The 15,456-nt window shown below is 32.1% G+C and overlaps 1 protein-coding gene across 1 annotated transcript in view; it reads left to right on the top strand.

Annotated features, from left to right (window-relative positions):
* LOC140446678 (ovochymase-like) overlaps positions 1 to 15,456 on the top strand; it is a 97,060-nt gene that overhangs the window by 56,297 nt on the left and 25,307 nt on the right. Inside the window, exon 9 of the mRNA XM_072539273.1 lies at positions 14,059 to 14,330. Coding sequence (XP_072395374.1) covers positions 14,059 to 14,330 — 272 coding nt within the window. The remainder of the gene's footprint in view (positions 1 to 14,058; positions 14,331 to 15,456) is intronic.

The raw sequence follows: 15,456 nt of genomic DNA, 5'->3' as shown, positions 1-15,456 counted from the left end.
TAGTTTAAAAGTTTAAATTAAAGACATTCTAACCTTACTTTATTGATACATGCATTTTATTGCTATTTTTATAAAACAACATGCTTTATTATTTACACAACCTTGTAAAATTGTTGTAGTAACTATTAGAATACTTAGATATTGCTAAAAGCGGAAAGATTCTGTAAAAAAATGAAAAAATAACGAAAAATACAAATTATCCACACTAAACAAGGTTTGTTTGGAAAGTGAAACTGACAGATGTCAATAAAATCTACGTCATCACTTCCACGGTCCATTGCTAACTGCAGAAAGGCAACAAGTCCAGTTTTGCCAATTTTTTAGGAGAGACAAAAAATTTGGTAAAGTCAAACACACTACTGGTATTGTTTTTTTTTTGCATTTAAGGTTTATGTGATTGGGCATTCTGGACTACTACATACTTATAAGATATTTAAATATTTTAAGAGGAGAGAGTAGAAAATTTTTTGTGTTAAGGACATGTTCCCTTTCTGCCGTAAACAAGAAACTTTAGGAAGTTCTAAGGAAAACAATCAATTTACAAACAGACTATTTTATGAGAATTAGTTTTAATGAAATAAAACAATGTTTTATACATGAAATAAAGCAATTAAATCATAAATTAAAACTTTGAAGTAAATTTCAATTCAAGTTTTTAGTTTTCTTCTGTAAATGCCGGCCATGACAAAATCGGATTCCAAAATTCATTTTTTCTTCCGTGATGTATAACAATGTTTTCTTCATGTCTTCCATTTTCTTGTTGTTAACTGGAAGTACAGTTGAATATTATGCTCTTCTAGTAGGAGCCTGAATTGACTGTACTGCAGTCCGTAGTTTGAATTCATCCATTACGAAGCCGCCGATGTTCATCTTACATTGAACCGTGTTAGGATTCTTTGATGAAAAAGTCATTTTTCTGTATTGTAATGTGGCAAAAGCCGTTTTTTGGTTTCTTGGGACATTTTTGCCAAACAAATCATCACTTAGGTAGGTTTTTTTATATAAAACTGGGGCCACCATGAACTGAAGTCAATGAAATCATTAGCAGTTATTTTAATAACAGAAAATTTGCCGTCAATTTTTGATGATTTCATTGTAAGCTCTTCAACCTCATTACTAGTATAACATCGTTCTTCTTGCTTTAATTTTCTTCTGATGATGCCATTGGCATAAAAGTTAATGTGTACGGCAGAAAAAACCGCTTGCGTACTGTTTCATCGTGACTCGTCGCGAACCAAATTGTTGCGGTTTATTCCACGACTTCAAAGGAAGCTCGTCTTTCAGTTTGGACGGCGCTTACTAGACGCAGCGAACATTTTTATTGTCTCATCAAATCGACATTGTGTGAATGACGTGTTCCTTCCTAGAGAGACGTGAGTAAACAGTAAACTGATTATTGTACATATTTTTATTTTTGTTAAACAAGCAAAAACAGAAACATAAATCAGTACCCACATTATAAATAAAATGAATCATTTCGCACATGTGTGTTCGTTGTTGGTTTGTCGCTTTCCATGGATCGAGATAAGTATGCGATCAGTACGATGTAGAATATTTTTCAAGGATCTGTACGCGTACGGTACGTATACCGATTGGCTCGCATATGTGTACCCACCTTAAGATACTTTTAGTATCTAAAGATACTTTTAAAGATAAAAGATACTAGATACTTTTAAGAAGTATCTAAAGTAAAAGTATCTTTTAAATGAACCAAAAAGTATCTTAAATAAAAGTATCTAAGATACTTTTAGTATCTTAGATACTTTTTTTATCTTTTTACTAAAGATACTTTCAGCTCTGTCTATAATCTAGCCTGCATTCTTTAAGCGCCTGTAATATTTTGCTTAGCTCAACTATGTCAAAAGCTTTGTGGAAATCGATAAATATTAGAACTAGAGGTTTATTGTATTCCACTGCTTTCTCTGCAGGGCGAAGTTATCTAAAACAAATATTTAACACTATTTAGAACTAGACAACTTTATTTAACTTTAATATTGAAGTATAAGATCACGGGTATAGTAAGTCCATCTACAAAAACTAATTTGACTCTTCCTGTACAAATAATTCCTTCAGCGATATCTCTTAATAGCCACGGAGATTTATTATGTACCTGTCTAATAAATTTGGATATTCCAAGAATACAGTTTTATATTTAAAACCGATTTTTTAAAATCCAACAAACTAAAACTAAGATGGTTCAAAAGTGTTGCGTATTTTTATTTTGTATATTTTGTATAGGATTATTAGAAACAGTCCAAGCTGGTAAGTACAATTTTTTAGTACTAAAAAAAGAATAAAAACCGTTAATTATCAAAACCAATATTGTTTATGTATATAAGTAATTATATTTGTTAAAAAAATATCAATATTCTTCTGGTTTTTAAATATTAAATATTTCTAATATTTTATTTGTCCGGGTTGAGTTCTGTTTTGATTCTACTGTTATCATTTTTTTCTTCCTTCTTGTATGTAGGCTTTAAAGCCTGTTTTTTTTTTTCAATATTAATCTCCTAAATTGTTTAAATTATCGCACCATCTTTTTCTTGGGCTGCCAATACTTCTTCTTCCATTTGGTGACTTATCTCGTGTAGATTCGTTGTTTTACTTAAGTAAATTGCTTTCACTACAGACTTGCTAGCTCTTTTATTAGAATAAAAGCTTTCCCAATTATAACCAACCCATGTTTATAACCATATTTACAGAAAACGATACTTCCCGAAAAAAAATTTTATTCAACCTCCAATGGACTAAACTTGAAATTGTTGGTACCAAAGGCTCAAAGCCTTTAGCATCCGGCAAAAAACTGTTGGCCATTTTGACACATGTCCAGTGATTTATGTTAAGTTTATTTGGTATTTCAGCATTAATAGACTTGATGCCTGAACAACGCTTCCAAATTGTACAAATTTATTTTGAAAATTGTGATTCTGTTCGAAAAACGTAATCGCGCACTACGTGCGCGATTAAGCGAAACCGCCTGCAGTGGGCAGGAACATGTAGCCCGGGCCCCTGAATCGAACATGATAAAAAATATTCTAACAGCGCAACCCGTGGAAATGAGAAGACGGGGTAGAACAAAGCTGAGGTGGATGGATGAGGTAACACAAGATGCGGAGAAGATCGGAGTCGGCAACTGGAAAATGCAAGCAAGGGACAGAACAGAATGGCGTAGAAAGCTTGAGAAGGTCGAGGCCCTCTATGGGCTGTAGCACCAAGATGATGATGATGACGATTAAGTGATGTTTAGCTGCAAAGACACTCATTGTTTCTCCTCGTTAATTTTTCGCTCCTAATCCATAAGGATTAATATGTTGCCCTTCTTTTTCGTTAGCTATTATAGCATTGAAATCTTCCATGACTATGAGTTCATGTCTCGGTATATATCTTATAAGGTTGCTTTAAGGTTGCTTATTTGTTTGTAATTTTTAATATTTCCTCATCACTATGGTCGGCTGTGGGTGCATAGACTTGTATAATGTTAGTCTTCATCGGTGACGTATTGATTTGTAACAAAAGGATTTTATCGTTCACTGGTGTGAAGTTGTTGACATGTTTGGTTATACTTTTATGTGTAATAATTCCGACTTCGTTTCCATATATACCATTTTCGGATCCTAAATAGTAAACTCTGTATTCTTCTATGTCACAATAACTTAAGTCAGGCCACCTCATTGCGCTTGTGCAATTTATTGCTATTTTTATGAGTTCCATTTCTTTGACCGAGCATTGGATTTTTCCTGATTGAGCCATTGTCCTAACGTTCTAAGTGGATATTCTCTTAGAACTTTAGGACAATTCGTGTGGATTTTTTTTATAGGTGTGCATTTTATAGGAGTTTTGCATATTTACGACCCGGGAAGCTCTGTGGTCATGTAAATTATCTCTCTTGTCGGATCTTGGTCTCCGATGTCCATTATCAGTAAGCGAGTTTGTGTTGTATTGTGCAGCCATTATAATTCTGCTAGAGATATCGATAGGGATCTTTAATATAGTGGTTTCTCGTTGCCTTCTATATTCTTATGCCGTTGATCACACCACTGATTCTTCCGCCTTTGGGGCCGGTGTCTCAGCCTCAGGACAGAAGAGTGCCACACCACCTACCAACTTATCCGCACGAACCGTTGGTCAGAAAGTTGGGGATTGCTTATATCTGGTGAATTAATATGATATTACCTAAACATAATATTTAACTTAAAAATGTTACAAGAAACCATAATATGTTTTCTTGTAAGAAGAAGTAAGAGAAGAGAGATAGAAACATAATATGTTTTCTTGTAATATTTTTAAGTTAAGTATTATGTTTATGTCAATTAAGCCAGTTGATTGTAGTGAAAATTAAATGTTTAACTTATATTTGCCGATTCAATTTCCACTCCGAAAATCGTTTGCCCAAAGAATTGTGTGAAAAGAATATAACCAAGAAGTTCTGTTAATGAGCGGATTATGATCTAAATTTTTATTACAATCAATTATGGCTTAACACGTTAGACGCCATGAGAAGCAAGTGTGCATCTCAGTCACTGAACTTACTGACGCCATGAGAAGCACCTTTGCATCTCATACCATTAGTGTATTTCAGGCTACGTGGTACATCCGCGCTTCACAGTACCCATTCATTTATTTAGAATACAGTTTCTCAGTGGCGTGGTGAACTCTTTTATATATTTAGCCTGTATGTTTAGTATACTAGTGTCTAGTAATAAAACAATATGTTATTATGTAGCTTGAAACTAAGTTTTATTTATATATAACATAAACAACTATTTTTAATGCAAAAGATCAGTAACTGTTCCTTAAAAATTAGCAAAACATGTTTCTAGTTAAGAAAAAAATAATATTTGCGCATATACAAATGTCTATAGATTACATTAATGAACCTCGCAAAAACATGTGATACAATAAAAGTTATTGCACTGAATGCACCTGAAACGAGAAAAGGGAGTTTTAGTCTGTGCAAATTTTCTACCATTATCTGCTTGCTGTGACACATCTTCTTCTGACCGAACTTTACATTTCCTCCATATGGTGACCTTCACGAGCATGTGGCATATGTTGCTCTATATTAGTTAGTCTAGTGAAATCTACCAGATGACAAACCAACTCTTCCTTGAAAAATGTGATGGACACGTTACTGTTGGTTACTTTTTGGTAAATTATATAGGCGTTGACAGTAGCCTAGAAGAAGCTCAATTGCTATTTTACGATACCATTTCACTAATTTTCGTAATGCTGTAAAGTAAGACTTTAGTTGGTCGGATATATCTATAAATCCTTTGCTCTTATTGTAATCGACAACAAAAACTGGATTTTCAACAATTCCTTCCCTTTGATGGACATCTACCGTTTCAGCAGTATGCTTTGTACTCAGCATAAATACTTCCCGTTTGTCCTTCCAGTTAGTTACTACTACACCTGTGTTATTCTCCATCCCAATAATCTCCTCTTTCTTCAATTTTGCACCTGCCACTTCTTTAGGATTAAGTTTCCTGTTTTGCCTCAAAGTTCCCACCAAATTTGTATTTTTGTTTAGCAACCTATGTGCTAATGTAACTCTAGTATAAAAATTGTCTGTGTATATAGTACGTCCAATATCTAATAAGTTATTAGCTAAAATAAAAACAGCACTATCCGGAACTGACATATTTTCAGTTTTATCATTACCACAATAAATTTGTAGATCCAAACACAATATAATAGACGTATAACCTCCATCCAAACAGAGTTTGTATATTTTCACCCCTAATTTATGTCTCTTGTTTTTGATATACTGCCGAAATGACAGTCGCCCCCTAAAGGGAACTACAGTTTCATCAATGCAGAGTTCTTCCCCCGGCAATACCACTCTCTGAAAATTTGATACCAATTTCTCCAATAGGGGTGATAGTTTATACAGTGGAAGTCCTTTATCAATATTTTTATTGTCAGTAAGATGTAAATTGGCAAGTAATAATTCAAACCGATTACGCGACATAAGACACTTTACGTTGCTTTGTATAATGGATTTTTTGACCAATATGAACACAATTTTGGCAATCTTTGCAATCCCATCCAGACAAGAATGGCCAAAAATGTCTTTATTTCTTCGGTATTTGTATCTACCCACTTATGAATTCTAGCTTTTGGACCGTGACCACCTATATTCATCTTTTGATATGCATATCGATTAGTTTCTTGCACAATCCAATCAATAATGTCGTCATTCACAAATAGTTGAAAAAAGTCAAGGGGAGCTTTGATATCCGAGTCTTGAACACTGAATGTAATGTTTTTCAAGTTCTGACCATCTACCATGTTCCATAATAAGGGCTGGTTATGATCAATCACAATGTCATCGACTTCTGAAGAGTTTTCATCATCTGGCTCTCCATATTGGGAAATAACATTGTCAATGGTATCGTATACTGTTTTTAAGTTTTGCGATGTTGAAGGTAAATCTTGTAAGTTACCTTGCATTTTTTGTCTCTTGCTCTACTACTTATTTCGTCATCACTATCTAATTCAAAATTTTTATCACCAACACTGTCATCACTAGACTTCGGCAAATATGCAAATAAAAATGTAGAAAATATGCGCATAAATATGCACGTGTTTACCCAAAAATATGCAAATATTTTACAAAATATGCATACAAATAAATAAAAAAATCGTAAAATAGTAACAATTTTATTTAAAAAAAAAAAGTGTACATAACTAAATATTTCCTACTATTCGTTAAGATTTACATTTATTTTAAGTAACTACATCATTTTTAAGTATGAATAAACTTATTTAGAATTATGGTAACAATAAATGACCAAGTGGTGTTCAAAATTTTCTAACAAAAACTTGTGGCTTCTGTCTGAGTACATATATTTATATATGGAAAAACTTCGTTCAACATCAACTGATGTAACGGGAGCATTTTTCAAACTAACCAAAACATTTGGTTCTAAATTAATTGTTTCCGAAATATTTCCAGCTAGAACACTGACTACTTCAGAAAGAATATGGTAACCTTTATTTTTTTCCATAGTAGCTTCAAATTTTTTTAAAATATCTTTTCCAATATTACCTCTAACGTTCCGACAACATGACGTAAATTCTTTTATTAATGCTGTACTTTCGAACAATGACAGTTTTGGTGATTCTAACTGAGTAATTGTTTTTTGAACAAAACTAAAATTTGATTTTATAAATGAAAGTTCTTGTTGAAGCAAGTTACTCTGAAAAGTTTGTTTAGAATCCAAAAGAGATTGGGAACTTTCATCTGTTAACGTATCAATTATATTCTTTATTTTAACAAAATGATCTGCATAAAAATTAGCTGCTTCTAACCATGTTCCCCATCGCGTTAAAATAGGTTGTGGTGGAAGAGGAATGTTAGGTAGCATTTCTTTATAAAGTTGAATTCTTATAGGAGATTTAAGAAATACTTTTTTGACACTGGATATCATGGTATTTACAAGAGGAAACTTTTTTCGTATTTCCTCTGCAACTCTGTTTAATCCATGCGCTACACAAATAACATGTATTAAATCTGGGAAAAATATTTTTAAATTTTGTCCTGCTTTCACCATATAAGGAGCAGCATCCGATAAAATAAGCAGTAATTTATTAGAAGGAATAGTTGTCGGAAGAAAAAAAGTTGCTAATGTTTCTTGTATAAAACGCGAAATTGTTAAAGCATTTGTTTTCTCAAGTTGCTGGCATGAAATAAGATGAGATTTTGGTAAGGTATCTTCTTTAAGAACACCAATCAATAAATGAGCAATATACTTTCCTGAGGAATCAGTGGTTTCGTCTACAGATAGGTATGTAAAAATAATTATCTGCAATTTCTTCCTTAATATTAATTAACACCGACGAGTATAGCCCGTTCACATTATTTCTTCTTAGAGACCGATCACTTGGAACATTAAGTTTGCAATATTTTTTTAGAAACGAACTAAAATTTATATTTTTTGCTAATTTTGAAAGCGGTATGTTTGCAGACATTAATGCGCGACACAAGTCTTCATTAAAAGTTTCTTGCTCATCTAATTTTTTTGAAGTAGATTGGAAACATTTAGCCATTGAAGTTTGATGTTTTCCTCCTATTTTTCCTTTTTTTGCAATGTGTGAAGCAGTTCTCACATGTTGGTCTATCTGAAATTTCTTCTCACATGCTATCTATAAATAAAAATAAAAACCTTTATTTTAACCCAACCTTTAAAATATAAAAATATACAAGGTGTTTTTGGTTAATCAAATAACTGGTTTGGAAAAAAAAACACTCGCTAAGTGTTTTAAATGCAGTATTAATCCACAAATTAGTTTTTGTTACTAACCATTAGTACATCATATAACTTACTTTAAAATTCAACAAAAGTTTTTTTTTTTGTTAATTCAATTACAATAAAAATAATTGTGTTTTAGAATAGCTGACTTCATAAAAAAAAGTAAAGGTGAAAAATATTTCTAAATACACACCATTGTATTGTACCATGGACAATTTTTTCTCACTAAAGGAAGCTATTTTTCATTTAAAAACAACCTACGAGTACTAAATTTCACGTAAATACGTTTATTGGTTTTAAAGTTATTGTTGTTATTAACTAAAAGAATTTAATTTTTTTTAATTTTAACACCCTGTATCTCGAAAAGTAAATAAGTTTGACCCCTCATTAACTATATCGTTTTGTTCAATTTTTCGAGAAGTATCTACAGTCAAACGTTGTAAGTGTCATTTGGAAACACCCTGTATGTATGAAATATTAGATATTTAATAGAAAATGTTAGATACTTACAATTTTGCCACAGACTGAACAGTAGATTTTTCCCATATCCATAGACAGCTCTTTATAAGGTTTAATCCAAGTTGAAGCACTGGTTGTTTTAGGCAATATAAAATCACAATCTTCCTTTTTGTTACGCACAACGAGTGTTTACGCTTTGAATATCAAAACAAAAATGATTTACAAATCTGAGCATCAAATTAGAAATGTTTAGGTACCTAATTCAATAAACTGGGAGATTTTGGAAAATCCCTAAATTAGGAACAAAACTATTAGCCATTTACCTGCTGTTAAGATACAATAAATTGTAGATAGATTTGGGAATTAGATCATAAAATGCAAATGAGCGAACCCTTAGCGATTATCCAATAACTGAATGCCTCAGTGACCGAGACTTTCTAAGAATGTTGAGGGCTACTTAAATTGATCTTCTTTGAAATTGTAAATGTTTTGTACCTGTAGAGATTACGTACTTAGATCATTTCTTGATTAAAATGACTACAAAATTTTATACAAGAATTGAAATAAATTGGTATGTTTAAAAATTTTCAAATACAGTATAAAAATCTGAACTTTTATGCACTTTATGCAAACTTTTATACAAATATGCCAAAATATGAAATATTTGCATAAAATATGCACAATATGCAAAATATGCAATATGCATATTTGCCGAAGTCTAGTCATCACTCTCCTCGTCCGAAAAAAATTCTTCCACTAGCTTTTGCAAACGCTTTTACTCCATTTCATATTACATATTGAAAACTGATAATACACACTACAACCTCGCCTACCGACAACCAATTAATAACTAATACGAAATGCATTTGTCTAGCGAATGTAACGTATAAAATAAACACGTTACGACAGGTTTATTCTTGCATTATGTGAGAAGCAAGTGTGTATTACATGGCTCCAGGAATCCAAAAGTTATTAGTGGCCACGAGATGCACACGTGCTTCTCACTTAAAATAATTCTAAAAAACAATAAAAATGTAAGATTTTGTACCTACTTAAACTAAAGTATAACTATTTAAAATGCATAAACTAATACTGTAAATGTATTTAATAGTTTGGCCCACATAACTTTTTTTCATATGCAGTGTAGCGTTTAAGATCCAATATTTTATAAACATATATCTTAAATTAATAGGTACATTGAGATCTTCTTAACACATTCGGTAATAAAAACAGAAACCTGTAAAGTATGTGAAAAAATTAGATTATTAATAAAAATTTGACTAATTTTTTTATTACTTTTAATCTTTATTTTTATTATTGAATTTTTAAAACTTGTTTATTTTTTAAAACCGATGGTTTGGAGTGGACACGATGCAGTTCAGCACCATCAGGGATCGGTAATGACGTAAATAATTTGAATATTTTTACACTTTTAAAATATAAATTATACGAGTTTTAAGTCAATTATTAAAAGTAAAAACATTTAAAAACTGAATATTATTCAGAACCGTATTAAGTATGTTTAGTGGTAAGAGAATGCCAACATTCTTATACGTTGTTCTCATATGTTGTTACATTTTGTCACATCGTTGGATTCTTGTCGATTTTTGCCATTGCGATTCTAAGTCTAATCTTAGTCTCTTAATGCTGATATAATCAATCTGATCTCGCATCATAGGGGTTCTCAGTAATTTTTTACCATCAGATGTCTGCCACAGACTAATCTTTGCTTTTGCTTTGCATAGTCACTGCTATTGAGGGATAGTGTATTATTTCTCCCTTTCTTGTTACAGCGTAGTTTCACTGGCGGTGCAAATATATACGATTTTCACTTTTGAGTAACTAGATTAAACAAGATGAGAAATTATTTTATTGTTAAAAAATTTATGTTAAAATCCTTTATAAAAGGTATATAAATTAAAAAACCCAAACGGGCTATGTCATAAAGACAAAACGTTTTCAGAATCCATATTCCATCATCAGTGTCCTAAAACGTATACAACCACTTTAATTAAAAAGAACATGAAGTTAAAATTTTGACCAAGATTAATACAAAATGTGGTTAATACTTACTAGGTGTACATGTTTTGAGGAACTAAATATCTGAGTAGAAACCCGTTAAAAGTTATATGTTACAATTTAGTTTACATTATTTAGTCTTATATTTTAGGATGTTAAAGTTGAAGTTGCTGGTCCTGTGACAAAGTGTCTACGAGGACTTGATGATAGCAACTGATTTGAATGACAAAATTGACATGTTAGGACGGAAGTCCGAACAAAGCAGTCAGTGTAACTTAATATCTGTGTCTAAATATGACAGAAGACAGCAATATTTAAAAATTGAAAAAGTTAAAGTTAAAACAATATAACAGTAGCAACCATCAATGTCGTAGTTTTAAATTGTGAATTTGTCCTGAATTTATGTTAAGAACCTAGAGAAAAGTGTTTTATTGATTGATGTATGTGGAATGAATTGTGGTGAAGAATTGTGTGGGTACTGATAGGCAACCAACTATACATAGGTGGTCTAATTAATTGGTGCGAAATCAGGATTCTAACAAAAGGCCCTTTATGTTTTGCAACATTTGGTAACTGGAAAATGCAAAATGGACATATGTGGGAAGTTGGATGCTTGAGACTTTAATGTTGATGGGTGAAATAGGAAAATATTTTTTGAAAATGATATTAAGTGAATACAATAAAATAAAATCGTAGACTAATTTTCGAAACCAAATTCAAGAATTCCGCTTTAATCTGTGCCTTATAAGAATTGCGAGGCAAAACAGACATTGATAAAGAGAGACATGGGAATCTAAAAATTGCATTCCACAACATATCTCCTTAACTAAGCAAAATTCTTAGCGAATTGGTTTCTAGTACTCGTACAGAGTATACCGAAATAAAAAGGAAAAGACAGTTAAGATTTGATTTCACGTACAGGGCGCTTGCGCATCCGCTTATACGTATTTCGTTCCAATAGGCCTCATCAGAACGGCTTTCGTATACGCTCTGAACGTGAAATAAATTTTTTCTGTCTTAGGAAGCAACTCTAACATGGCTTCGTATAGACGCAATGTAGCGACATCTGATAATAAGTCTAAATAATAGATAAATAGTCTACGATTTTATTATCAGATGTCGCTACATTGCGTCTATACGAAGCCATGTTAGAGTTGCTTCCTAAGACAGAAAAAATTAATTTCACTTTCAGAGCGTTTGCTAAAGCCGTTCTGATGAGGCCTATTGGGCCAAAATACGTATAAGCGGATGCGCAAGCGCCCTGAACGTGAACTCATATCTTAACTGTCTTTTTCTTTTTATTTGGTGATCATGTGGTATATAACTTATAACTTGAGTATAGAAGGCCCTGTATGTTAAAAAATAACATTTGGTACCTGGTAAATATAAAAGAATTCTCAAGTTGCAAGTTCATGAACATAAATAACTGATTATGTGTTATCGGATCAAGTTGGTTAGTTGTTTTTTAAGTTAACAACTATATGAGACGAACAGAAATTGATGGTTGAAACGTGGTTTTGTAATATGTTGATCATACGTTACTCAGTTTATAACTTAAGAAGAAGAGGCCCTATATGTTATAAAGCAACACTAGGTACATGAGAAATATAAAAGGATAAGTTATAAGTTCATGAGCTTAAAGTGGGTAGACAAAGTTAATAAACTATTGTTGTATATTGACAAGATATGTAAGAACTGCAAAAGTAGAATGTTTGTAGGTGGCTCTATTAAATTTAAGTAAAAAAGAGAGAATGACTAATTTTAAAAAAGTTGTGAGAAGAGGGAAGACTCTACAGAAGGCTGGGGTCTCCAGAGATCCGAAACCAAATCCTGAGGGAGCTATATGGATAAGTAAAATAAGATGAGGAATGGACGGATGAAAAGGTGATGATCTTGTTTAAACAGATATGTGGGTGGTTTTGTGATAGGTAGACTCAACTTATAACTTAAGGAGAAAAGGCCCTATCTGTTATAAAGCAACACTAGCTCCATGATAAATATAACAAGGATAAGTTATAAGTTCATTAGCTTTAGGTGGGTAGAAAAGTTGATAGACTATTGGTGTATATTGACCAGAAGTGTAAGATTTGCAAAAGTAGAATGGTTGTGGTGACTTTGTTAAATTTAAGTAAAAAGAAATTAAAAATAAAAAGAAAAATGAAAAATGTGATGTTTTAAAATGTTGTGAGGAGAGGAAGTTGTGAGAAGATTAGTTGTATCGAAAAGAAGCATGGAAAACAATAGATATAGGGATCAGACCTGAAATTTAGGTTAAATAGAAAGGAGCGGGGAAAGACAGAGAGTTTGATGTATTGAAAAGAGGTTTTGGAGTGAACTAAGGAAGATAAATAATTGACTAACGAATAATGATAAATGTAAATTTTATTGTAGAAGTGAATTAAGGATATGGGTTATGAGAATAATTGGAGATGGAGTGGAAGGAAGTCTCGATTGAATAAGACATGGCGATTAACACAATTTGGACTTTTTTGTTTTTCTTTAATGATTTCAAGGTCTTCGTATAGGTCTAGTTTGAGAAAGTTTTTTTGGGGTATTTTGTGGATAAGTGATACATCCTTCTGGGATATTGAGGGTGTGGTTATGTTCTTTTAGATGTTGAGAGAAGGTGGAGGTGTTTTCTCATTTTGTGTGCTCTAGAGAGCGTGAAGACAATGATCTACATGTTCTTCGTATGTAGGTGGCATCTGAACATTTTAGTCTATAAACACCACTACGGTTCATATAATTGATGGGATCTTTAAAATTAGATATGTATTGACCCAAAATAGGATGGAATATGGATTCCGAAAACGTTTTGTCTTCATGACATAGCCCGTTTGGGTTTTTTAATTTATATACCTTTTATAAAGGATTTTAACATAAATTTTTTGTGATACATGATATACAGCCAGCTACGGGAACTTAGTTTCCTTGTGTATTTTATTGTTGTCTTTAGCTAATAACAACAAAGTTGATGCTTTGTGTTATATGGACGTTATGGATAATTGGTAATAATTAGGACAATTTTCGATATTTTTGATCATCGTTATTTACTTTAGCCTATAAACTACTATAATTGCCCTGGATGTAGCACGAGGAGCTTCAAATGAGAGTTAGTTGTTTTATGAGGTTTAGTTATTTAGCAGCATGTACCATCTATGGCTCTTTGTGGCTCTATCCGTATTAAAAGAATTTAATAATATCTATATTAATTTTGTCAGCGATTTGTATTTTTGCAGGATTTCCTAATTTTAGCGCAGTGTGTTTATTTGATGTAAATTTTGTTCTATCTATAAACTTAAATATTAACAATTACTTTTTACAGATCGTGGAGACTCATGCGTGACCCCAACTGGAGAAAGTGCTATCTGTATATCAGTTTACGACTGCAACATTTTTATAGCAGCCATTAAACGTAAAAATCCATCAGAAATAACATTCATAAAACGGTCGCAATGTGGATATGATACACAGCCTTTGGTCTGTTGTGGCTCTCGAGTTGACTTCCTTGCATCTAGATTCTTCGAAGAGGACGAAGAACCTTTTCAGTTTACTAGGAGTACAGCTATTCCAGATAGAAGTACTTGTGGTATACAGGTAATAATGTGTTGGCTTTAATTATTATTTTTGTTGTAAATAATGACCTTTTCAATACGAAGTATTTGCTTCAAAAAGAAAAATAAAATAAGTAGAGGATGTGATTACATATCACTTTAATAAATACATTTAACACTCTCATCGCCGATATTTGTTAATAGTGACGAACCTTACATCATTTAATATTGAATTAAAAAAACTGGCAGTACAGGATGCGGCAAGCTTAGTCAGAGCAAATAAGTGATTTCAGATTCAGATTCAGAAAATGTTAAATGAATACGAGAAAATATTGATTTAAAGATGGATTCAGACTCAAATCGAATACGTAGAGACCAGTAAATAAACCATTAAAAAGCTGTTATAAGTTCTAACACATCATTACAGAAAGATCGATTTCCGAAGTAGAAATTAAAACCTCAATAAACTTACTTTAACCTTTAATTGTGGTTTATTCCCATTTAAATAGTAGTTATAGAAAGAGAGTAAAAGAAAGCTAAATATAACGAAGGATATAACACGCAGCAATATTAAAGGAACAGGGAAGAGATAAGACAAGCTAATCGAAAATATTACAAAGTAAGACAGCAAGCTCCAAAAGCTTATATAGTAGCTGACTGCCTAAACAACACATATAAAACTAAAATGTACATGAGAACAATACTCCATTTATAACGTTCACTCTTGGTGGAAGCTTGGTGTATATAATATCAATTGTTGGTATTAAATTATTTTTGTATTCCTCGTAAACCAAATTCCTTAAACATTTAGCAGTCACGATATTAATTTGTTTAGGTTTTCCAGCATCCGATCTTGTTTTTCTCTTTTTAACACCCCTTTTTACGATATCGCGGATGGTGGAATACGGAATTCCTGTTAGAAAGGCTGTTTTTCTTATAATACTGTATTTACAACTATTTTCACGATCATGTTGAAGATTTTTGTAAACGTTCATGCAAATTCTCTTAGATGGTTCATTCAAAACAATCCTTTTCTTTGGAAGTCTTAAACACTTTTCTACAGTTACAGTCTCAGTGCCATTGTTTTTCGTATCACTTACACTTAAAAGATTGTTGTCTACTACATTTTCTCTACTACTACTTGGGTTCTCTTGCTCCCATGCACGAAA

The sequence above is a fragment of the Diabrotica undecimpunctata genome, chromosome 7, assembly GCF_040954645.1.
Source record: "Diabrotica undecimpunctata isolate CICGRU chromosome 7, icDiaUnde3, whole genome shotgun sequence".
Taxonomy (NCBI): Eukaryota; Metazoa; Arthropoda; class Insecta; order Coleoptera; family Chrysomelidae; genus Diabrotica; species Diabrotica undecimpunctata.
This window is presented reverse-complemented; position numbering and strand designations above follow the sequence as displayed.